Below are 26,501 nucleotides of genomic sequence, written 5' to 3'. Positions count from 1 at the left end.
TTTAGCTAGACTAGCTCTCCGATGCTCCTACGCCAGAGATTTTCTGGGTTCTGCTTCCATGCGCAGCCGCAGTGCTGCCTTTGCCACAGGCTACCTGGTCGCCCTCCTTCGCTCCATGGGGCTTATAGCCTGGAATGCGGACACTGCCTTCAAGAAGTGAGGCGACGGGCGGAAAGAGTTCCTTATACCTCTGGATAAGGCTCGCAGAACCACTTTCCATCGGAAGTCCTCCTCCTTCCGGTCCTGCGGACCTTTGGTACAAACAATGGTCCAGCCAGGCGCCTTTACGGGAAGAGGGCTCCCTCCTTCCTAACCCGTCCATCCCGGAGGTCGGCTAAGTGTCCCTGCCGTTTTGCGGCCCCATCAGGCACCCATAGGCCTACCTCGGCCTGAGGGGTCGCCCCCACCCGCCGACTTTTCTCGGGTGGTTGGTCGAATTTGCCTCCCTGCTTTTTTCTTTCCCGGACCCCCGGTCCTCCTCTCTAGCGGAGGCATTTCGGGGCGCGTTCCAGTTACCTTCATCCAGGGAGTAATTGTCCCGGTTCCTTCAGGGGAACATTTTCAAGGTTTTTTATTCCAACCTCTTTGTGGTCCCCAAGACGTGCATTGCTGTTCGCCCAATCTTGGTTCTCGAGCATCTCCACCAGCATCTTCTGCTTCCCATTCCGAATGGAGTATCTCCGTTCGGTGTTGGAGTCCATGGTTCAAGGGGAGTTTTTCTTCCCTCGGTGGATATCAAGGATGCCTGCCTCCACATTCCAAAATTTCCCAGTCATCAGCGGTACTTCCGCTTTGCAATTCCCGGAGAGCCATTTTCTATTGTGGCTTTCCCTTTCAGTCTGGCCACTACTCCGCGGGTCCTTACCAAGGACCTGACGCTTGTGATAGCCCTGTTTCGGACAAGAGTTGTTTCAGTGATTCCTTTCTTGGACGACCTCCTGATCAGTGCTCCAACCAGGGCCCAGACTCTGGGGAGTCTTAGTCTCAACCTCCAACCCTTGTTTTCTCTTCGGTTGGATGGTTAATCGTGACAAGTTCAACCTCCCCTGGGGCTCCAGTTCGACGCGGCCTCTTGTGAGGAGTCAGATAACTTCGGCATCCTGCTCCAGTTTCCATTCACTTTTGAATACTGTCTTGGGTCGGTTGTTGGCGGCCGTGGAGGCCGTGCCATTCGCCCAGTTTCATCACCGACCTCTTCAACTGGTGATTCTCTTCCGGTAGGACAGGTCCCCTTTGTCTCTCGACTGCAAGATCGTTCTCTCCCGACAGTCTTGTCGGTCCCTTCTATGGTGGCTTCATTTCCCCCCTGCCTTTCAGGGGCGCTCCTTCCTGCCGGCCTGTTGGACTGGGGAGGTGTTTTCAAGGACCAAGCGGTCTGGGGCATTGGTCCCCCCCAGAAGCCCTTCTCCCCATCAACATGCTGGGACTAGGGCAATTCTATCTTTTCTTGCTTCTTTGAAAAATTCCCTTCTGGACGGAACTCAAGTTTCCGACCATCTCAGCGATCTTCATTCTGGACATACTCAACTGGTAGGTGGGTCTGTCTCAGCTTGTCCTCTGCCATCCAAGGCGAGTGTTCCCTACATCCAGAGGTGTTTGCAGTGACCTGCAACCTCCAGGCGTGGACCTCTACTCGTCCCGCCACAATTGCAGTATTACTCCCTCTTGGTCGGGCTTTGCCCTAACTTATCTGTTTCTTAGTCGGGCCTCGCCCTACCTTATCTGTTTCCTCCCCTTACTCTCATTCCAGAGTCCTGAGGAAACTCACAGCAGAGGGTGTTCCCGCCATTCTAGTGGCCCAGCCTGGCTCCGGCAGGCGTGGTACGTCGTCGCGGTCATGCTCCTAACGAATTACCACTGTGCCTTCCCTCTCGCCCAGACCTCCTATCTTAGGTCCCCTGTGCAACCCCTATTTACCGCCTCGGCTTTTGACGGCGTGGAGGTTGAGACCACGGTTTCTCTTCCCAAGTGATTCGCACCATGCTGAGGGCTCGCAAGCCTTCCTCTGCGAAGATTTACCACCATACCTGGCGGTCTTATTTTCATTGGTGTGAATCTCAGCCTTTTTTCTCTGGTCGTGGTTTTCCTTCCCCGACCCCTTTTCCCTTTTCAGTCAGGGTTGGCCTGAGGGTTGGCTCTCTTCTCCCTTTAGGGTCAAAGTTCGGGCCTTTTCATTCCTTTTCAAAATCCTCTGGCGTTCAATTCTCATGTCCGGACCTGCTTCAGGGAGTGGCACACACTGCCCCTCCTTCTCAGTCCCCTTCTCCCCCTTGGGACTTACACTTGGTCTTAGGTGCCCTGCAAGGCGCTCCATTTGAACCTCTCAGGGACATTCCTCTTCGCCTCCTTCCCTGGAAGGTGGCTTTCCTTATTACTGTTACCTCTGTCAGGTGGGTGTCAGAGCTGGCAGTTTTCTCTTGCCGTTCTGCCTTCCTGGTTGTATACCAGGACAAGTTGTTTTCCGTCCAGGTCCGTCCTTTTTTACATGAGATGGTTTCGACTTTTTCATCTCAGTGAGGACATCGTCCTGCTGTCCTTTTGTCCGGCCCCTTCTCATCCCAGGGAGTTTGCTTCACAAACTGGTTGCGGAGAGGGCTGTTCGGACTTATCTCTGTCACTTCCTTTCGGCAGTGTGACTCCTTTTTTTGGTTTTTCCGCAAGGTCGTCTTACATGATTACCTGCTTCTACGGCACCATTTTTCGGTGGATACGGTCTGCTTACCGCTGCAAGGGGAAGATTCCCCCTTCCGGGTTTTGGCTCATTCCGCCCGTTTTTCGGGGCATCCTGGGCCTTTCACTTCGTGGCTTCGGCCTCGCAGTTCTGTACAGCGGCCACATGGCTGTCTTTGCTCTCTTTCACAAGGTTCTACCAGAGTCATACTTTTGCATCAGCTGATGCTACTCTGGGCCGTAAGGCGTTGCAGGCGACGGTGGTCCAGCCGTTCACCTGACTGATTCCTTACCCACCCAAGGGACGGCTTTAGTACGTCCCAAGATCTGTGTCCCCCAATGGAGCCGATAGAGAAAAAGGAATTTTTGTCTTACCGTAAAATCCATTTCTCGGAGGATCCATTGGGGACACAGCTCCTGCCCTTTCTTTGGTGTTCCTGTGTTTGGTTACCTGTCCGAGGATGTGTTCAGTTATTTTTTGTTCTGGTTGCCTCGGACTGGTCTTGGTTCTCTACCTCTCGGTCATCTCCTACTGCTTGGTGACTAAACTGATTACCTCAGGCTCTGTAGGCAGGTATATCCTGCTGGGAGGAGCCGACTTTTTGGTTTCTATAGTGTCAAGTCTCCTAGCAACAACAGCATATACCCAAGGTCTGTGTCCCCCAATGGATCCTCCGACAAAAGGATTTTACGGTAAGACAAAAATCCCTTTATTGCTGCTGTTTTGTCACATCACATGCTAGAAACTTTTAATATGGGCATTGTACACAATTTTTCGAGTAAAATCAGCTGAACCCCTTTCTTGGAATTTTTAAATTTTTCCGATTAATCGATAAAATCGACAACTAATCGATTATTAAAATAATCTTTAGCTGCAGCCCTAGTTTACATATCTAGGTTTGTTTCCTTGCTATAAGGAGGGACACTTCCTTGAATAGCAATATTGCACGTGTTAATGGATACATTTATTTCTAGAAGGAATCTTTTGTGTTTTGGATGAATAGAAATAAATAATAATTTGTGCCTGTATAAAAATAAATAAATAAAATGTACTTCTTAGTATAGACCTTTTAAATTCAGTTATGTTCCCCCACTCCCTAGTTTCTGTGTACTTGGGTTTGCTATATGTGTTGACCACTGTCATGTCACATGATTGTAGGGATCAATCTTTGTAAACTGCTATAATGTTGCATCTACTGTGTCATACCATGAAATATCTCTTTCTGTTGTTTAGACTTTTCACTTTTTTTTTTTTAAATCAATTGGTGCCAGAAAGTTAAATAGATTTGTAAATTACTTCTATTAAAAAAATCTTAATCCTTCCAGTACGTATTAGCTGCTGAATACTACAGAGGAAATTCTTTTCTTTTTGGAACACAGAGCTCTCTGCTGACATCATGACCACAGTGCTCTTTGCTGACACCTCTGTCCATTTTAAGAACTGTCCAGAGTAGGAGAAAATCCCCATAGAAAACATATGCTGCAGAGATGTCAGCAGAGAGCACTGTGTTCCAAAAAGAAAATAATTTCCTCTGTAGTATTCAGCTAATAAGTACTGGAAGGATTAAGATTTTTTTAATAGAAGTAATTTACAAATCTGTTTAAAGGAGTAGTCCGGTGCACACTTTTTTCATTGTATCCCGTCCGGGCTGCAAAATAAAAGAAAACACACTTTATCTTACCTGCCAACGAGCCCCCGGAGCTCCGGTACAGGTGTTCGGTCCCCGGGCTGTATTCTTCTTACTTCCTGTTAGCCCGGCACGTCACACGGAGCTTCAGCCTATCACTGGCCGAGGCGGGACATCGCTGCGGCCAGTGATAGGCTGAAGCTCCGTGTGACGTGCCGGGCTAACAGGAAGTAAGAAGAATACAGCCCGGGGACCGAACACCTGTACCGGAGCTCCGGGGGCTCGTTGGCAGGTAAGATAAAGTGTGTTTTCTTTTATTTTGATAAAAAAAAAAAAAAAAAATAAGTTTTCCACTGGAGTACCCCTTTAAAAACAAACCAATGCTTTTAAATATTAAAAAAAAAACTTACATTGGCCCTGTCACTGCTCTGGGCTACCAAAATGAAATGTTGGTCAGATGCTAGTCAGCTCAATAGCAGTGCTGACATCGGAGTTATGGTGCAAAAACAGCTCAGACTGGGAAAGAGCTCAGACTTCCGATTCTATGTTTCTGTGACTTGACTACTTCAACTATGCCAGTGGCTTTAGCTCCTGCACGGTCGTAGAATGGAGGAAAAAAAATGTCTGCCTATCACTTGTTTCCATGTAATTCACAGTCAGTCGCAGTGAATAAGATAAACCATACACTGCAAATACACATACATTGTGCCCATAGAAAGCTAGTATATGACATTATACACTGCTCAAATAAAAATAAAGGGAACACTAACATAACACAACTGAATGAATTAACTAATCGTATGAAATACTTTCGTCTTTACATAGTTGAATGTGCTGACAACAAATTACACAGAAATTATCAATGGAAATCAAATTGATCAACCCATGGAGGTCTGGATAAGGAGTCACCCTCAATATCAAAGGAAAATGGAAAACCACACTACAGGCTGATCCAACTTTGATGTAATGTCCTTAAAACAAGCCAAAATGAGGCTCAGTAGTGTGTGTGTGTGGCCTCCATGTGCCCGTATGACCTCCCTACAATGCCTGGGCAGGCTCTTGATGATGTGGCAGATGGTCTCCTGAGGGATGTCCTCCCAGAACTGGACTAAAGCATCCGCCAACTCCTGGACAGTCTGGTGCAACGTGGTGTTGGTGGATGGAGCGAGACATGATGTCCCAGATGTGCTCAATCGGATTCATGTCTGGGAAATGGGCGGGCCAGTCCATAGCATCAACGTCTTTCTCTTGCAGGAACTGCTGACACACTCCAGCCACATGAGGTCTAGCATTTTCTTGCATTAGGAGGAACCCATGGCCTACCGCACTAGCATATGGTCTCACAAGGGGTCTGAGGATCTCATCTCGGTACCTAATGGTGGTCAGGCTACCTCTGGCAAGCACACGGAGGGCTGTGCGCCCCCCCCCCCCCCAAAGAAATGCCACCCCGCACCATTACTGATCCACCGCCAAACCAGTCATGCTGGAGGATGTTGCAGGCAGCAGAACATTCTCCATGGCGTCTCCAGACTCTGTCACATATGCTCAGTGTGAACCTGCTTTCATCTGTGAAGAGCACAGGGCGCCAGTGGCGAATTTGCCAATCTTGGTGTTCTCCGGCAAATGTCCTGCACGGTGTTGGGCTGTAAACACAACCCCCGTTGGGCCCTCAAACCACCCTCATGGAGTCTGTTTCTGACCGTTTGAGTGGACACTTGCACATTTGTGGCTTGCTGAAGGTCATTTTGCAGGGCTCTGGCAGTGCTCCTCCTTGCACAAACGTGGAGGTCCTGCTGCTGGGTTGTTGCCCTCCTCTGGCCTCCTCCACATCTCCTGATGTACTGGCCTGTCTCCTGGTAGCGCCTCCATGCTCTGGACACTATGCTGACAGACACAGCAAACCTTCTTGCCACAGCTCGCATTGATGTGCCATCCTGGATGCGCTGCACTACCTGAGCCACTTGTGTGGGTTGTAGGCTCCATCTCATGCTACCACTAGAGTGAAAGCACCGCCAGCATTCAAAAGTGACCAAAACATCAGCTAGGAAGCATAGGAACTGATAAGTGGTCTGTGGTCACCACCTGCAGAACCACTCCTTTTATTGGGGGTGTCTTGCTAATTGCCTATATTTTCCACCTGCTGTCTGTTCCATTTGCACAACAGCATGTGAAATTGATTGTCAATCAGTGTTGCTTCCTGAGTGGACAGTGTGATTTCACAGAAGTGTGATTGACTTGGAGTTACATTCTGTTGTTTAAGCAGAACTGACTGGATTAGAAAAAAACAGTTCCATTGTTTTGTTCTTAAAGGGGTACTCCACTGGCCAGCGTTTGGGGTACTCCACTGGCCAGCCGTGACGCCCCCTTTTGATGTCACGGCCATGCCCCCTCAATGCAAGTCTATGGGAGGGAGCACACACTCTCCCATAGACTTGCATTGAGGGGGCATGGCCGTGACATCAAGAGGGGTGTGACCAACCCCAGCAGCATAAAAGCGGCGTTCGGAACATTTAGTTCTAAATGCTGGCCAGTGGAGTACCCCTTTAACTCCATTTAACTGACTGGGAATTTACTACAATTCCACACTAGACCAATGGACAAGTATGGGACTGATTTTGGAACTCACAAGCTTTTACAGAGAGGCAAAAAACATAGAAGAAATACAATCCCTAAATGGTTAATGCATAATTTTTTGTTGAACCTTTTTGAGATAAAGTAAAATAGGTTTAGTTCAGTCACTATATATATCTTTGATTTAGAGCCATTGTGTCGCCATCGAGATTCTTCTGAACCCAACTGTAGTTACTTATGAGTTTCCTTTTGTTTAAATGTAGGCTGAAGAAACCAAACGCCTCAAAGAGCTACAGCTGGAACAAGAAGAAAGAATGGCCCAAGAGCTGGCAAGAATAAAGCACGAGCAACTGAAAGATGAGAAAATGAGGCAGCAAATCCGAGAAAACAGGTAATGTGTTTCATATGTCTAATACTGACTTACCTAGTGTATGTAGCTCAGTACTAATACAAATTCTATGAACACAAGAGACATTGTAGACAATATTACTTTCCACTCGCAATAAGACACAAATAATAAAGGTGCTGCTTATGCTGGAGCTTTCGCTCTATTGTGGGAAATGGGGTAGATGAAACGGTAGATGTTTTGTTTAGTGCTTTACTAGGTGATACCCATATTGCTGAAGGGGTCAGACACTTGCTTCATTCTGTGCATGAGCTAGATGCTAAAATTCCTTGTGTCTGGCATGTGATGTGTTTTCATCAACTTTCATAAACTTCCATTGTGTACCTTAACCCCTTAAGGACCAAGCCCATTTTGGCCTTAAGGACCAGAGCACATCTGACCACTGTTTTTTGCACATCTGACCACTGTCACTTTAAACATTAATAACTCTGGAATGCTTTTAGTTATCATTCTGATTCCGAGATTGTTTTTTCGTGACATATTCTACTTTAACATAGTGGTAAAAATTTGTGGTAACTTGCATCCTTTCTTGGTGAAAAATCCCCAAATTTGATGAAAAATTGGAAAATTTTGCATTTTTCTAACTTTGAAGCTCTCTGCTTGTAAGGAAAATGTATATTATAAATAAAAAAAAATTTTATTCACACATACAATATGTCTACTTTATGTTTGCATCATAAAATTGATGAGTTTTTACTTTTGGAAGACACCAGAGGGCTTCAAAGTTCAGCAGCAATTTTTCACAAAATTTTCAAACTCACTATTTTTCAGGGATCAGTTCAGGTTTGAAGTGGATTTGAAGGGTCTTCATATTAGAAATATCCCATAAATTACCCCATTATAAAAACTACACCCCCCCAAAGTATTCAAAATGACATTCAGTCAGCGTTTTAACCCTTTAGGTGTTTCACAGGAATAGAAGCAAAGTGAAGGAGAAAATTCACAATCTTCATTTTTTACACTCATATGTTCTTGTAGACCCAATTTTAGAATTTTTACAAGGGGTAAAAGGAGAAAATGTATCCTTATATTTGTAGCCCAATTTCTCTTGAGTAAGCACATACCTCATATGTCTATGTAAAGTGTTCGGCGGGCGCAGTAGAGGGCTCAGAAGCAAAGGAGCGACGAGGGGATTTTGGAGAGTACGTTTTTCTGAAATGGTTTTTGGGGGCATGTTGCATTTAAGAAGCCCCTATGGTGCCAGAACAGCAAAAAACCCTCACATGGCATACCATTTTGGAAACTAGACCCCTTGAGGAACGTAACAAGGAATAAAGTGAGCCTTAATACCCCACAGGTGTTTCACGACTTTTGCATATGTAAAAAAAATATTTTTTTTTTTCACTAAAATGTGTGTTTCCCCCCAAATTTCACATTTTTCCAAGGGTTAATAGCAGGAAATGCCCCCCAATATTTGTAACCCCTTCTCTTCTGAGTATGGAGGTACACCATAAGTTGACCTGTAGTACACAACGGGCGAACTACAATGCTCAGAAGAGGAGGAGTCATATTTGGCTTTTTGAGAGCAAATTTTCCTCGGGGGGCATGTCGCATTTAGGAAGCCCCTATGGTGCCAGAACAGCAAAAAAAAAAACACATGGCATACCATTTTGGAAACTAGACCCCTTGAGGAACGTAATAAGGAATAAAGTGAGCCTTAATACCCCACAGGTGTTTCACGACTTTTGCATATGTAAAAAAAAAATTTTTTTTTCACTAAAATGTGTGTTTCCCCCCAAATTTCACATTTTTGCAAGGGTTAATAGCAGAAAATACCCCCCAAAATTTGTAACCCCATCTCTTCTCAGTATGGCGGTACCCCATAAGTTGACCTGAAGTGCACTATTGGCGAACTACAATGCTCAGAAGAGAAGGAGTCATATTTGGCTTTTTGAGAGCAAATTTTGCTCGGGGGGCATGTCGCACTTAGGAAGCCCCTAAGGTGCCAGAACAGCAAAAAAAAAAAAAACACATGGCATACCATTTTGGAAACTAGACCCCTTGAGGAACGTAACAAGGGGTACAGTGAGCATTTGCCCCCCACTGGTGTCTGACAGATCTTTGGAACAGTGGGCTGTATAAGTTTTCATTTTCACAGCCCACTGTTCCAAAGATCCGTCAGACACCTGTGGGGGGTAAATTCTCACTGCACCCCTCATTACATTCCGTGAGGGGTGTAGTTTCCGAAATGGGGGTCACATTTGGGTTTTTTGTTTTTTTTTGCGTTTGTCAAAACCGCTGTAACAATCAGCCACCCCTGTGCAAATCACCATGTACATGGTGCACTCTCCCTTCTGGGCCTTGTTGTGCGCCCCCAGAGCACTTTGTGCCCACATATGGGGTATCGCCGTACTCGGGAGAAATTGCGTTACAAGTTTTGGGGGGCTTTTTTCCCTTTTACCTCTTGTGAAAATGTAAAGTATAGGGCAACATCAGCATGTTAGTGTAAAAAAAGAGCTCTCAGAAGACCTACAGTTAAGAATTGTTGACTTGCATAAAGCTGGAAAGGGTAATAAAAGTATCTCCAAAAGCCTTGCTGTTCATTAGTCCACGGTAAGACAAATTGCCTATAAATGGAAAAAGTTCAGCACTACTGGTACTCTCCCTAGGAGTGGCCATCCTGTAAAGATGACTGCAAGAGCACAGCGCAGACTGCTCAATTAGGTGAAGACGAATCCTAGAGTGTCTGCTAAAGACTTGCAAAAGTCTCTGGTATATGCTAACATCCCTGTTAGTGAATCTACGATACGTAAAACACTAAACAAGAATGGATTTCATGGGAGGATACCACAGAGGAAGCCACTGCTGTCCAAAAAAAACATTGCTGCATGTTTACAGTTTGCACAAGAGCACCTGGATGTTCCACAGCAGTACTGGCAAAATATTCTGGTGACAGATGAAACCAAAGTAAAGTTGTTTGGAAGAAATGTGTGGAGAAAAAGAAGCACAGCACACCAACATCAAAACCTCTTCCCAACTGTGAAGTATGGTGGTGGGGGAATCATGATTTGGGGCTGCTTTGCTGCGTCAGGGCCTGGTCAGATTGCTATCATCGAAGGAAAAATGAATTCCCAAGTTTATCAAGACATTTTGCGGGAGAACTTAAGGCCATCTGTCCACCAACTGAAGCTCAACAGAAGTTGAGTGTTGAAACAGGAGAACGACCCAAAGCATAGAAGTAAATCAACAACAGAATGGCCTAAACAGAAAAAGAAAATACACCTGGATTGGCCCAATCCGAGTCCTGACCTGTACCCAATTGAGATGCTGTGGCATGACTTCAAGAAAGTGATTCACACCAGACATCCCAAGAATATTGCTGAACTGAAACTGTTCTGTAAAGAGGAATGGTCAAGAAATACTCCTGACCGTTGTGCATGTCTGATCTGCAACTACAGGTAACGTTTGGTTGAAGTTATTGCTGCCAAAGGAGGTTCAACCAGTTATTACATCCAAGGGTTCACATACTTTTTCTATGTGCACTGTGAATGTTTACATGGTGTGTTCAATAAAAACATGGTAAGAGTTAATTCTTTGTGTTATTAGTTTAAGCAGACTGATTGTCTATTGTCTATTGTTGTGATTTAGATGATCAGATCACATTTTATGACCAATTTGTGCAGAAATCCATATAATTCCAAAGGGTTCACATACTTTTTCTGTATGTTTGTTGTTCCTGCTGCTATGGCACGGTGAATGTAGCCCTAGTAGCTGCCTGTGTATGAGATATATGATATTATGTATCAGCAACCTGTATCACAGAGAGACAGGGTTAAATGTAGAAGTATGCTAGATATTTATTATGGCTTTTGTTTGTAATTTTCTTTTTTTTTTTCTCTTAGCCTTGAGCTTAGAGATCTGGAGCAAAAACTGAAGTCTGCCTACCTAGCAAGGGAGAGGGCTGCACAGGTTGCTGAAAAAGAACTTCTTAATTATGAGAACATGGTAAGGTGCTTTACCTAGTATAGATTAAGATACAGGTGTACATGAATATGACTTTGGCACTGCTGTGTCAGAAAATCTAACACATTATGGGAGTGTGGTAAGATAAATATAGGAGTCATTATCTGGTGGAGCAGTTCTTTTAAAGGGGTTATCCCACAATCCATAGTTATCCATTGAAAAAAAAAAAAAAAAAAAAAGTTTTCCTGGAATACCCCTTTAACTTTCTAATCCAAGGCTAAGTACAGCTTCATAATGTGGAGTATAAACAAAGCTTTTTCCAGTCTGTAATTTTAATATTTGTAGACTGGAAAAAGTTTTTTGTTTATTCTCCACATTATGAAGCTGTCCTAAGCACTTATCCTTGGATTAGAAAGTTAAAGAGGTATTCCAGGAAAACCTTCTTTTTTTTAAATTTTTTATATATATTTTTATTTTTCATATCAACTGGCTCCAGAAAGTTACAGATTTGTAAATTACTTCTACTATAAAAAATCGTAATCCATCCAGTAGTTATCAGCTGCTGAAGTTGAGTTGTTCTTTTTTGTCTGACCACCTCTGCTTGTCTCAGGAACTGTCTAGAGTAGGAGCTAATCCCCATAGCAAACCTCTAATGCTTCAGACAGTTCCTGAGACAAACAGAGATGTCAGCAGAGAGCACTGTGTTCAGACAGAAAAGAACTCCATTTCAGCAGCTGATAACTACTGGAAGGATTAAGATTTTTTTTAATAGGAGTAATTTACAAATCTGTTTAACTTTCTGAAGCCGGTTGATATATAAAAAAAAAAAAAAAAAAAAAAGTTTTTTCCTGGAATACCCCTTTAATAGCCTGTTATATTTTGGCGGCTCTTTCCATTTTAGTTACTGTTGCTTGATTTTTCTTAGCTGTTTTCACTTTTTTTTTTTTTTTTACTAGAAACGAGAATCTGAAATAGCTCAAAAAATGAAGGAAGAACTTGAAAGGGCTTCAGAAGAAGAGTTGGCCAAGGAGACAAGACGTTATCAGGAGAAGCTGTATTACCAGCGAGAGCTAGAAACCCAGCTGGAAGACAAAGAGAAGAAGAGGCAGGAGGCTTATCAGGAATTCCTAAGGGAGAAGATCCTGGTTGATGAAATTGTGAGGAAGATTTATGAAGAAGATCAAACGTAAGCTCGTTTGCAATTCTCTGTCAATAACATGTACAGTGATATGTAGCAGATATGTAGACAGTTAGTCCTGTAGGTTCGTTAAGAACCCTATAGTAGGTGCTCTTTGATGTTGAAGAACTTTTTTAGCTTGACTACTTTAAAAGTGTATTCGGGTGTCCCCAAAAACCTAATACACAGTTTTCAATGACCATATATAGTCTAATTTTCACAAATAACCTGTGCTGTGATTGCCTTTGCTAATATCTTATCATCAGGGTTCGGCTAGATGTTAGCAATGAGCTTTCTTTTACAGGAAAGATTTAAAAGAGACCAACAGATGGCAGCAGCATACTCACTTATATACAAGTACACCACATCTGATCAGTAAGGTTATCCTGGAGTCATACGAAGCATCTAAGTAGCAGTGTTCTTATAATGATAAAGGGATTTACACATTTAGAAAACCTTGCACATTAAACTTTAATGTTAATAGTTAGTAAAAGCCCATGTTAGGGAAGCCATTCTTTATTTGTGCTCAGGGCTTTCATTCGTTCATGTGGTTGCAAGGGTTGACTACCGATTTATATATAAACACATATTGAATTACCAAGAGGTTAGAGTTCTTCCCTACCTGAAATTGCACCTTACAGACAGACCTAACCTATACCAATGAGAATGCCTAACTCAGCGGTTGAATTGTGCCCATATCCGCGTATTGGGGCACGTCTGAAGAGGGCAAAAAACTCAGACATAGGATTGATAACATTAGACATATCTATCTACCCCTAACTGTACTACCTAACCTCGAGCAACCAAGAGAGAGTTGAGCCTGCCGGCTCGCGCCCCCACATTAGGCAGTACCTGACCCTGAGAAGTAACTGTAGAGACACCTACTACGGATGGCCTGACGCTGGAACCGGACCTGACTACATACTGGCTGATTCGAGCCTATTGACGTACTTACTGTGGCAAATGCAGCAAGATGGAAACGATAAACTTACCAGACATAACATACTTCAGTCCCTGCTAATAAGTGGCAATGTTTCAACTGTTAGTTAAGTGATACACAACCTGACACAATGACCGACCTTTGGTGACAATGACCTTCCATTGGCATGACGCCTATACCAATTAAGCCTCGATAAGCAACCTACCTGAAGAGTTGACTCGACTGAACAGTGAGCCATACCCACACCTGCCCAACATGTCGTCATGACTAAGATCTGAGGAGTGAAGACCTGCAGCGAATGATGGGTCTCCTTGTCATGCACCTTGTCATGCACATTCCTATAGATTTGACAGAACTCGTGTAACAATTGCATGAACATGAACGCGTGACAGGTATAAACAGAAGCATTGTGTCTGTAGACATGATCGGTTTCTGCGTGCCTATCGTACCTGTAGTTTAGACAGGTCCTGCGTATCCTCCTGCCTATAGATGTGGCAGGACTTGCGTAATCATCGTGCCCGTAACAAGACAATCTAACTCAAACCTCGTACCTGTAGGCGTGACAGATCTTGAGTAACCCTGTGGACGTGATGTACGTACGCGTGATGTTGACATCACTGGACTAAACTGATTAATGCTGACCACGAACTACACACGTAAGCACCATGGACTGCTACCACCGTATATTCAGTGCAAGTTTAAACGTATGCGAAGTATGGCACAGAGGTATGTGCGGTGTAACTATTGGTGATTGTAGAGTACAAACTATGACCATCTGTACAGTATGAAAGCTATGAACGTATGTGTAGTATACTCCGTATGCATCCATGAGCGTATGACCAGTGCGAGCTATGTGTATAGTAAGACAGTACGAAGCTAGATACGACAACAGTTATGAGCATATGTTTCTGGATAGCGACCCACGTATGCATGAAAGGACAGCACACGTGAGTGCAATATGACCATGACAAGCACACGAACAGTGCTCAAGGCCTGAGTGTTTAACCCTGTCTGTACACATTGCATATAACACAATGAGCGCATGAACAGTGCGAGCTATGTGTATGGTAAGACAGTATAAAGCTAGATACGAGAACAGTTATGAGCATATGTTCTGAATAGCGACCCGCGTATGTATGGAAAGGACGACCCACGTGAGTGCAAGATGACCAAGACAAGCAGACGAACAGTGCTCAAGGCCTGAGTGTCTAACACTCTGTACATATTGCATATAGCACAACGAGTGCGTAAATGTACACAACAGTAACTGTACCTGCTGCCTAAGATACTATGAGTGCATGTACTGTATGCAGCACTAACTGTGACTCCTGCATGTGACACTATGAGTGTACGTACTGTAAACAAAACACTAACTGTACCTGCTGTATTTAACACAAGCACTGTGTCCGTAGACATGAACGGTCTCCGTGTTCCTATCGTACCTGTAGTTTAGACAGGTCCTGCGTATCCTCGTGCCTGTAGATGTCACAGGTCTTTGCGTAATCATCGTGCCTGTAACAAGACAATCTAACTCAAACCTCGTACCTGTAGACGTGACAGGTCTTTGAATAAAGCTGTGGACGTGATGGACGCTCGCGTAATGTTGACCTGAATGGACTAAACAGATTAATGCTGACCCCAAACTGCAACGTACGCACCGTGGAATGCTACAAACATCTGTTCAGTGCAAACTAACGTATGTGAAGTATACTGGCACCGAGGTATGTTCAGTGTACCTATCAATGATTGTAGAGAACAAGCTATGCGCATCTGTAAGTATGAAGCTACGAACGTATGTATAGTATATTCCGTGTGAATCCATGGGCGTATGAACAGTGCAAGCTATGAGCGTGAGTATGGTAAGACAGTATGAAGCTAGACACAACAATAGTTATGAGCATATGTTCTGGACAGCGTCCTGAGAATGTATGGAAAGGACGGCACACGAAAGTGCAATATGACCACGACAAGCACACGAACAGTGCTCAAGGTCTGAGTGTATGACCCTATGTCTGTACACTTAGCGTGTGACACAACGAGCGTATGAACTATACACTACAGTAACTGTACCTGCTGCATGAGACACTATGGGTGCATGTACTGTATGCAACACTGTGGGTTCTGCATATGACACTATGAGTATACGTGCTGTAACAAAAACACTAACTGTACCTGCTGCATATGCCACTGAGCATAAGCACTGTATGCCACCTAACTGTGCCTACCGCCTATAACACTATGAGCGTATGCACTGTGTACCATACCAGTGTGACTGTACCCACTGCATATGACACTGCGCATATATACTGCGAACTACCCTAACTGTACCTACTGCATGTGACACTATGACTGTAACCCCTACAAATAACACTATATAAGCATGTATGCTGGTATACAAACTAACTATACCCACTGCAACGACACTATGAGCGCATGGACTGTATACAATACTAACTACCCACTGCAATATAACACTACGAGCGTGTGTACTGTATCCGATACCACCATGTACCCACTGCAAGTATGCCACGAGCGTATGTGCTTTCCCCAACCCTGTAACCTACTGCATGCTACTATGACCTTGTGTACTGTATACAACACTGTAACTGCACCTTCTGCATATAAGCTACAACGCATGCATGTACTATATATACTTATTTATTTATTTAGTGACTGTACGGAATGAATGTTATGAACGACTGCAGGAAACGCTATGAGTGACTGCACGGTATTAAACACTATGAGTGACTACGCGCACCGTGACCTACGTGCAGTATGGAAACTGCCATGTGTCGCAAAAGCAGTACGCAAATGAGTGTAGGTACTGTGTATGTGTTACGTGTGGAGCGAAGGTATGAGCGTAGGCCGTGTAGCAACGTGCGGTGTGGATGCTACAAGTGACTGCCCGGTATGGACGCTGTGAGTGACTGCACGGTATGGACGCTGTGAGTAACTGCACGGTACAAGCTAGAAGTGACTGCACAGTGAACAACAAGTGACTGCACGGTGTGAAAGTTGTGAGTGACTGCACGATGTGAAAGCTATTAGTGACTGCACGGTGTGAAAGCTATGAGCGACTGCACGGTGTGAATTCTATGAGTGGCTGTACGGTGTGAAATGCTATAAGTGACTGCAAGGTGTAAAAACTGCTATGAATGACTGTACGTGTAAAAAGCTATGAGTTTCTGTGCGGTGTGAATGCTATAAGTGACTGCCCGGTATGAATGCTGAGAGCGTCTGTACAGTATGAATGCTACGAGTGACTGCATGGGATGAGTGCTGGGCAACTGCACGGTATGACTGCTAAATGACTGTACGGTATGAAATACTATGAGCGACCGTACGGTATGGATGTTACAAGTAACTGCATGGCCCAAACGTTGTGAGTGGCTGTGTGGCATGGACGCTACGTGAACGTTTGCCACCACTGACGCGGTCCGTGGTGGGCCTGAGTCTGGCAGGGAAATCTGGGGCGCGAAAACTGGGGAGGGAAATTGCACGAGAAACTCTGCCCCCTTGGCATACACGCGGTCCGGTGGCTGCGGGGAGCCGAGCCCTTGCATGTGATAGGGCTGCGCCATTCCCCCGTGTGTCGGGGCCGGTGTGTTGAACCCGGCCGCCCTGGTTATTTACAAATTTTTTATTTTATTTTTTAAAATTAATTACATTTTTTTTTTTGTGGCTCCGCCCCTTCGCACGCCACGTGGCCCGGCGGCGCCGCCCCGGCAACCGGGGAGGACGCTGCTCCAGCCGCCCGGAACCACGGGGAGCGAGGAGGAGGAGAGCCCGGCGCACGGATCAGGCTGGGCACCGTGAGAACGTTCAAGCCGCCCGGAGCAAAGGGGAGTAGGGAGGAGGAGACCCGCGATGAGCGGGGAGGAACCGATCACGCCGCTCGACTACGGGTAAGGAGAGGCCAGGATCTCCTCCGGCAGGCCGGCCGCGGCCGAGCACCCCCCATGCATCGCCGGGCCCAGCAGAGATTAACACAGCAACGGGGGGCTCGAAGGCCGCCACGGAGAGAGCGGAGGAGAGTCCGGGACAGTGGAAACCGGGACCGGGTGCTCCGATCCTCCGCCCGAGACCCCGTGCAACGGAGTGTGGTGGGGAGGAACGGTCAGACCCCCGGACCTGGAGCGTAGATGGGTACATAGTAAAAGACTGGAGGCCGGAAAACCGGGTTTACCGTGGGAAGTCTGCACCCTGGACAACTGCCTTCCGCAAACATCACGTACGCCCCGCCTACATGATGCAGGGACATTTTATACTCCCTCCCCTAACACTGCTCCACGTAGAGGTGTGAGGGGTGTGGGAATTCCCGCCCCCTCGCACAAATTCAGCCTGATAGGCTTCCCACATATGTGGCATAATTCAGTACACAAAATATTTTTCATAGTCTGTCTTTTTTTTTTTCTTCCTATTATTGCCCTTGTGGAAATACAATTAATTTAATTTAGTTACAAAAGGTAAATTAGTAATGGTCAATAACTTGTGATACTTTCTGTACATTTACTCATTTACAGAGAAAGGCGATTAAAACTAGAAAAAATGAATGCCACAAGGAGATATATAGAGGAATTTAAAGAACAGCAGGACACCTGGAGAAAAATGGAGAAGGAGAAGATGGAGGAAGAGAACAGAATGATCTTGGCTTTTGCTAATATGCAGCAGAGAAGAGAGGAAGACCGGATGGCACAAGTTAGAGAGCGGGAGGAAAAGAAAAAGGCCCTTCAGAACATGGTAATGAGGGTCAACTTGAGCAGAATCCCCAACTTTGTTGTACAATTCATAAAATACAGAAGATGTAATAGTGATGGGAAAATTGGAGTATATCTTGTAATATGTGTTTTTTTTTTTTTTTTTTTATTCAAATGTTATTTTATTTTCAAATAACATACAAAACTTAGCATAAACAAATAGAGCCATCATACAAATGCGGACAAAAAGCAACACAAGGTGAGCAACCCGTATAGGGTACGTAGGTACTCATAGCAGGGGGTAATGTGTTTTTCATTGCTCCGCTATGAAATTGCCTTTCGAAATGTAGCCCCAAAGCTATAAATTTAATTAAGGTAAATGAATGGAAAATAGTTGATTAATCCCTTTATGTACTTACTGCATAGTGGGATGAATAAATTAAGATGTCTGACATTCTTGAGGGTGGGTTTGCGCAAACATTTTGGCGCATTGGGCCAAACTGACAGACATTTTTCATTTATTGCCCCCCAGTATACCTTATTTCATAATCTGCAATGAGATGCTACTTCACGCCTTAAAGGGTTGTCTCCTAAGACATTTATTGTGTGTATGCCCTATAGTTATCATTCTGTGACAGATTTCTGATGTCCTTTTGGTTATAACTGCTGTAGAAAATGCCTGTCTGGCTGGGACTTAACTTGGCAAATCAGTTGGATTCCAGGAGTAGGACCCAGTACAATCAGCTGATCCCCTGGGACCACATTGTGTGTTTATGCTAGCACTTTAAGGGTACGTTCACACGAGCGGATCCACAGCGTACTTTACGCCTTGGATCCGTCGCTGAAGGACTCTCTGCATTCTGCCTTCACATGTGCCTGCTCGTAGTGGCAATATACCGCTACGTGCAGACACACTGAAATGATGTTCGAGTTGCCTCGCATGCGCGGTGTAATAGCACGCATCGCGGCCGCTCCCCCTGCTCAATGGGCTAGGCCGCGATGCGGCCGCAATGTGCAAGTATACTGTGCATGCGCGCGGTGACTTGCACATCGCACTGTATCTGCTCGTAGCGGCGTATTGCCGCTCGGAGCAGGCACATGTAAAGGCAGGATACAGAGGGTCCTTCAGGGGCGGATCCGCATAGAAATCCTACCCTAAAACAATTGTCATGTACCTTTTTCCCCTCCCTAGAACTTTAAAAACAAATACTATTGATGCAAAGCGTTACACCTGTTTTTTTAGAAAAGCTTTTAGAGGAACAGATGAATTACTGTAGGTTTTGTTTTCTATATATAAATAATACATACAGTATTTTGATATTAGCTTGCAGAACATATCCAAAGAGAACAGCAACAGAGAGAAGAACTTGAACAGATGCGTGAAGAGCTGTACCTGGAAGAACAAGCCGAAGAGGCCAGACAACGAGAAATTGTAAGTGACAGGAAGTGTAACCATCTTATTTCTCGCTCCTTTTCTCACTCTCTCTATATTTTAATCCTTACCATCATGGCTTCCCAATATAACAGGTTACAATGTTGATCTTGACAGGAACATGGAGTGTGACCCATGGCACCCATTATAGAGCATTTTTCTGATACTGTACATCTATAGGATTTCCTATTGAATAATTAGATGGGAAAATCTGTCACTTTACAGCAGTTTTCCTTTAAATATCAATGACCTATTTCCCAAGAAGAAAACAACTTTTTGAAGGTGAAGGCATATTCATGTAAGGCAGTGTTTCCCAACCAGAGTGCCTCCAGTTGTTGCAAAACTACAACTCCCAGAATGCCTGGACAGCCGAAGGCTGTCCAGGCATACTGGGAGTTGTAGTTTTGCAACATCTGGAGGCACCCTGGTTGGGAAACTCTGATGTAAGGAGTACAGGCACTGAACATTGTCCCTGCTACTGTTCCTAAATGACACATGCTTTTTAATTTGGAAAATCAGACCCAAAATCAATACCTGCCTGGAATTTCTTTGGTTAAATGTCATTCTGATGCATTGATTTTTTTTTTTTTAAAACAATAGGTTGTATTAGCAATCTGTTACATTTAAGAATCCAACTGGTTAACAACCAGGTGGAGATTTTTGAGATTAGTGAGGCCTAATAGGGGATTAAAGCATTTATTGTTCGGAGATGTTTGCCTTGAGGGAGGTAATGCCGACATTAAGAGGATAGTTCAGCTGCTGCTCTCATGCCTAGTAACAAGACAGCATTCTGTTTACCTTCTTACTCATTCATGTCATGCCACACCATTTCTTTTATTCTACAGTTAGTTAATAAGATAAATTATTTAAACCAGTTTGATCATATGAAGCTGTGAGTTTGAACATGCAGATTTATCTTTTTACATTACAAAATTATTTTTAAAAAGAAAGGAAAAAAAAAAACATTCCCTGCAGAATAATTTGCAATGCATTGTGTCCCTAGTTCTCATCTAGTCAGTCTGGGGATGCCAGGCAGAAGAACCCTCACATATATATATACCGTATTTTTCGCCGTATAAGACGCACTTTTTCTTCCCAAAACGGGGGGGGGGGGGGGGGAGTTGGTGCATCTTATATGGCAAATATATGCCCGAGGCTGCTGCGGGCGAGAGCGGGAAGCCAGCGGTAAGTACAGAGGCTGCGGCGGTGCGGTACAGCGCTGACTACCCGCTCCCCACCCGCAGCAGCCTCATGACCGCCGGTGAATTTTTCACCTCACACCGGCTATGTTTATTGCCCTACGCCTGGAACATACAGTTCCGGGCGCCGGGCAGGTGAATTACTAATAACTGTATACTAAAAACCAGGGTGCCTCCAGCTGTTGTGAAACTACAACTCCCAGCATGCCCGGACCGGCAAAGGCTGTCCGGGCATGCTGGTAGTTGTAGTTTCACAACAGCTGGAGGCACCCTGGTTTTTAGTATACATGAATTAGTTTTTACCTGCTCTGGCCGGCCCCCGCCTGCAGCCGCACACAGGAGCCGGCCCGGGCAGATAATCATAGGTTTTCCTATGCCGGATATCCCTGTGTCCCGAAAAATCTTTTCGGGACATAAGGATGTCCGCGGGTCACTAACCATTCCCCGGCCGATGCGCGTCCTCCTCCGGTCTTCCTGCGATCCTCCGCCTCTCTATGGTTGTACGCACAGGACCTCAGTGACGTCCCGTGCGTACAAGCATAGAGGCGCAGGAGGACCGGAGGAAGACGCGCACCGGCCGGGGCCTGGTGAGTGACCGGCGGCGCGTAATCTTCAGTGTTCCGGTCACCGCTCCTCCGGTCCCGGAACCTACTGCTATGGTCCATAGGCCATAGCAGTAGATTGTGACATCGGGCCAGAGGAGCGGTGACCGGAACACTGTGGGGGCAGCACACAGACATACAGCCTCCAGCCGTACACTGTATATGGCTGTAAGCTGTATGTCTGTGGGGGGAGCTGCCAACTATTGTGGGGGAACTATACTGCCAACTATTGTGGGGGAACTATACTGCCAACTATTGTGGGGGAACTATACTGCCAACTATTGTGGGGGAACTATACTGCCAACCATTGTGGGGGGGGGGGGGGGAGCTGCCTACCATTGTGAGGGAACTATACTGCCAACTATTGTGGGGGAACTATACTGCCAACCATTGTGTGTGTGTGTGGGGGATGGGGGGGGGGGAACTATACTGATATAAAATATTTTACTACAGTATTTGGTTCAGAATCTTTTTTTTCTCTAGATTTTCCTCCTTTAAAATTGGTTGCATCTTATATGCCGGAGTGTCTTATATGGCGAAAAATACGGGTGTGTATGTATATATATATATATATATAAATATATATATATAATATATCGCCCTGTCTTTGCACAAAAAATGCTGCAAAAGCTCTTCCTATGCACAAAAAAAATGTGCAAAGACAGAGCTTGAACAAAATACTACACAATTTTTCCACTCTGCGCCGGCGCAGGGAAGGATTGTCACCGCTAAATGTTTTTCAAATTTTTTTACAGGTGTAAAATAGAACTATACAGAATTTTTGTAAAGATATAGCTTATTTGGAGTTTGGACAGTCCTGAACTTGGTTTGTGCACCTTGGTAGTAATATGATTTTCTTGGACTTCTTCAGGCAGAGATGGAGAAGAAAATTCGCCAGCGGCTTGAATTACAACATACTTTTGAAGAACAAATGGCTTTTAAGAAAATTGTCCAACAAGCTGCTAAAGAGGAAGAAGAAGCTTTCAGACAAGCCATGCTTGCAAAGTTTGCAGAGGATGATAGGATTGAGCAGATGAATGCTCAGAAGAGGAGAATGAAACAGCTTGAGCACAAGCGAGCAGTGGAGAAACTACTGGAAGATCGACGCAAACAGTTTATTGCTGATAAAGTGAATCGTTATTTTGATTCTATGCACATAAGAACAATGGGGGCGATAATCAAAAAATGTCTAATTCTTAGAAAGTGTAAACTTAGATTAGTCTGTCTATGGCTGTCTGCCTATGTTCACACAGGAGAATGTCTGCATGGGAAATTTACGTGTGGACGTTCCCCTGGATATGCACAGACGGCAATGCATTTCCGTGCGGACTCTGCAGAAAGAATAGACATGTCTATTCTTTCTGCAGACTTCGAAATCGGGATTTTTGCAGAACAATCTGCTGCGGAAATTCCGCTGTGTGCACAGCGTAGCAGAATCCCATTGAAATCAATGATACTCTGCTGCTGCAGAACCTTTGTGCAGAATTCCGCACGGAAATTCCATCGTGTGAACATAGCCTAAGAATACACCAGATTTTTAACAATGGCTGTTTGAAAATCTGGCACATCTTTAGAATGCCTTAAAGTGAGTCTACCACTATTTCTGCAGATATCAAATCCCTTGCACTGTTATAGAAGATGTTACTGGTTATTTAACTATATCTTTAGCTTGTTGTGCTGCATGTCCCAAAAAAAACTTTTTTTTATCCCATATTCAAATGAAGTAGTCGGTGCACTAGGGGTCTTGCAACAGATGTTTGAGCACTGCAATTGTTGCCCAGACCCCTCCTCTCTCCTAAGGCCACCCCTGTTATAGAAGAATGAGCTGCCCCTTAGAGCAAATGGCTGGAGGAGGCCACTGTGAAATCTGAGCATGTGCAGTAACTTAAAACAGGAATGCAGATACAATAGAGCTACTGTGCATGCGGCCTCTGACATTAGCACTAAAGGGTATCTTGTTCTACTATGACGTGTGGTGTAAGGTGGAGAGGTGGGGGGAGGTGTCTGGGCAGCTATAGTGGAACTCCAATATCTGCAGCAACAACCCAAGTGCAAAAACTACCAATTTGCACATGGGGTAAAAAGCATCTTTCAGGCCATTGAGGCAGCAAGCTAAGAAAGTATGATTAATTCCATAGTAATGTCTTCTATAACAAAGTTTGATATGCTCAGAAATGGTGGCAGACTCCTTCTATGTTTGCACCTTCTACAAGTTGGCTTAGTTTAATGGCAAAAATGTATGCCAAAAAGGGTTGAGACAGACTAATGAATCGTGTAAATGGAATGTACTAACAATTTTAATTGTCAATAGGAGCGTGAACTCCAAGAAAGGCAGGAGGAAGAGAAGAGAGAAGCATTTCGTAGAGCTATCATTGAAGAAGAGAGACAGAAACTTCTCAAGGAACATGCCTCACGGTTATTGGGCTATCTCCCAAAAGTAAGTATTTGCCCTGTACCATAACTACTGTTTTTTTGTTCTTTTAAATCTTTCCTTTGTGTTGATGCTGTGACATCTTGTTCACCATTGTAGTGAAGGCAGCATCTTTAAATACCACAAAAGTGGGATTGGATCTCCACAGTGGCAGTAAGGAAGGTCTGTTCATGTACAGTCCTGTTTTTGAATGGAAAACAACAAGCCCCAAGCAGTGGATGAAAATAAGACAATAAACTACATTAATATAATGTTATACTAGTTTCCAAATAGCACAAACTATGTCTGGTACAATCTGGCATAGTTCAGCAGTTGGGCCCTATTCTTAAAGGGGTTATCCAGGAATAGAAAAACAGAGCTTCTTTCTTTCAAAAACAGTTCCCTATCTGTCTCCAGGTTGGGTGTGGTTCTGCAGCTCAGTTACATTGAAGTAAATGGAGCCAAGTTATAAAACCACACCCAACCTGGAGACAGGCATGGAGCTGTTTTTGAAAGTTATTAGCTGTGTTTTTCTATTCCTGGATAACCCCTTTAAATCTTCACTTGCTATCTTGAAGAATAGAGCACTTCCTAAACTGTAACTAATACTGGCATACTGCTAGGCAGGAGATGTTAATTACAGATACTGGTAAAACCTTGTCTTCTGTAAATAAAAAAAAAACACAAATAGGGTATTACAGGCACATGTATATTCATGGCTGGACAAATACATCTGTTAGCCTGCTATTTGGTTTAGTTTTTAATCAATCTTCTGTATTATGTTACTGTTTTAATATTCTTAACTTTTTTTTTGTACATTTCAGGGTATATTTAAAAATGAAGAGGACCTTGGTATGTTTGATGAGGAGTTTCAAAAAACTTTTCAGAAACGTCGTGCGGACCAATTCTCTGAAGAGGGCTGGAATTTCTAAATTTACTGTTTTACTTCGAGGTGGCATGGTGTCTTATTGTCAGCCTTAAGTTACCTGGAAATATTTAACTTATGAATGTATAGTACTGGTATCAGTTCAGTTGTATACTATTAATTATAATACATTTTAAAGTTGGTAACATCAGATATTTAAAAATGTTGGCTGTTATTTTTTTAAACTTGAGAAAGTAATAAAAAATATAGTTGTAAGAAAACAGTTTTCCTCTGTTAATGCAATACAGAAAATGTTTTTTTTATTTATTTTTATTTTTTTATCTGACAGGTCCTTTTTAAGATTTCAGCCTAGTGATGATAATTTAGTTAAGATACAAGAAAGTAACTTAGAGAAAGTTTGTGTAAAACTATAAACAAACCGTGGATGCATATAAAAGGTATAATAGTATGGTAGGCTGTACTGCTGGGACCTTAAATACATTTTTGAGACAACATATTCCACTTCATATGAACTGAAATTGATCAAGTTTACAATGGATAACATATTTAGAATTTACAGAATCATCATTGTGTTCAGTAAGGCCAAACTAGGTGTCGCATGACTGTCCTGTCCCACAGCAACCACCGCCGGTCACTGTTCTTGAGTGGCCATGGCCCATGTTGGCTGCCAGGACTTCTGACACGTGATACCCCTGGCGCTGAAGAAGGGGGGTGAAGAGGGGTGAGGAAATGGCACAGGGGGATAGCGAACACATTTGTAATTTTAATACTCTTATCACCTTGTAGGACACGTAACGTAATACATGCAATTGGCGGTACAAGGTGTGTGTCACCAAACTATGCACGTCTATAAAGGGTGTTGCCAACATTTGGAAAGCTTTACCATGTTGAATTCCTATTGTATCTACTGTTGTATCTACTGTTGTATGTACAGCCAGTGTTTTAAACATATCAACTGTGTCTGTACTCCAGAGTACCCTGTGTGTGCTGACAAATCTTGGATCCACTTGTCACCCCTATAAGAATATCAGTTAAAGGGAACCTGTCCTCACGCTATATAAGGTAAAATAGTCTGCCTTACCATGCTTGGCAGACATTCCTGTGGGCAAGGAGCAGCAGAAAAAAGAAACCTTATCTAGGCGCTGTTCGTAATTGCAGGACTATCAAACACAAATGTGTAAGAAAAAAATGCCAAAAGCACTGTGTTTATTTCCATTGACGTGTTTCACAATATGCTAGATACAATAGTAAAGTGGAAACGGCTATATATTATACAGCATAACATGATGGATACAATTGTATAATGAAACGGCTATGTGTGGTAACTTAATACCCCTAATAGTACTGCATATTCAATATACGTTAATGTGTGCAGACCATTACGGGCAGAGGGACATCATGATCAGCAGAAACATATATAGTGGCAGCATATGTACCTAGGGTAGCAACACTACTAAAAAGCAGCAGACCAAGAGGATTGTAAATAACAATAGCAGTAATGTAGGATTAATAAATTGTATATTATAAGGTAATGTGGTGACTATTGTAGACAAAGGACATTAAAATTAGCAGTATGAAGGCTAGCAGCATATATAATAGCAGCACAAAAGGCATCTACCTAAAATACATAGAAAATAGCAGCAGTAGCAGTTGTTAAAAATTGTTAAATATACAGTGCGGGATAGCAGCAATATTAGTAGCAGCAGGACAGGGTTAGCACAGGTAGTAGCCATATTAATAAATAAAACCAATTAGGTGCGTATTACATACAGTTATAAGCCAGGCTGGCTCGTTGGTATTCTGATTAGAGATGAGCGAACTTACAGTAAATTCGATTCGTCACAAACTTCTCGGCTCGGCAGTTGATGACTTATCCTGCGTAAATGAGTTCAGCCTTTAGGTGCTCCAGTGGGCTGGAAAAGGTGGATACAGTCCTAGGAAAGAGTCTCCTAGGACTGTATCCACCTTTTCCAGCCCACG

General features: G+C 43.9%; 1 protein-coding gene across 2 annotated transcripts in view; it reads left to right on the top strand.

Annotated features, from left to right (window-relative positions):
* Positions 1 to 24,784, top strand: part of MNS1 (meiosis specific nuclear structural 1) — a 32,996-nt gene extending 8,212 nt beyond the window's left edge. For both annotated transcript variants that reach the window (XM_056572386.1, XM_056572385.1), the window contains exons 3-10: positions 7,133 to 7,260; positions 11,118 to 11,220; positions 12,135 to 12,364; positions 17,819 to 18,035; positions 19,317 to 19,424; positions 22,097 to 22,354; positions 23,537 to 23,662; positions 24,460 to 24,784. In XM_056572386.1, coding sequence (XP_056428361.1) covers positions 7,133 to 7,260; positions 11,118 to 11,220; positions 12,135 to 12,364; positions 17,819 to 18,035; positions 19,317 to 19,424; positions 22,097 to 22,354; positions 23,537 to 23,662; positions 24,460 to 24,567 — 1,278 coding nt within the window. In that variant the 3' untranslated portion in view covers positions 24,568 to 24,784. The remainder of the gene's footprint in view (positions 1 to 7,132; positions 7,261 to 11,117; positions 11,221 to 12,134; positions 12,365 to 17,818; positions 18,036 to 19,316; positions 19,425 to 22,096; positions 22,355 to 23,536; positions 23,663 to 24,459) is intronic.
* The last annotated feature ends 1,717 nt before the right edge of the window (positions 24,785 to 26,501 follow it).

Source organism: Hyla sarda, chromosome 4 (genome assembly GCF_029499605.1).
Source record: "Hyla sarda isolate aHylSar1 chromosome 4, aHylSar1.hap1, whole genome shotgun sequence".
Classification (NCBI taxonomy): domain Eukaryota; kingdom Metazoa; phylum Chordata; class Amphibia; order Anura; family Hylidae; genus Hyla; species Hyla sarda.
The sequence above is the reverse complement of the archived record's forward strand: the minus strand, read 5'-3'. Positions and strand labels throughout refer to the sequence as shown.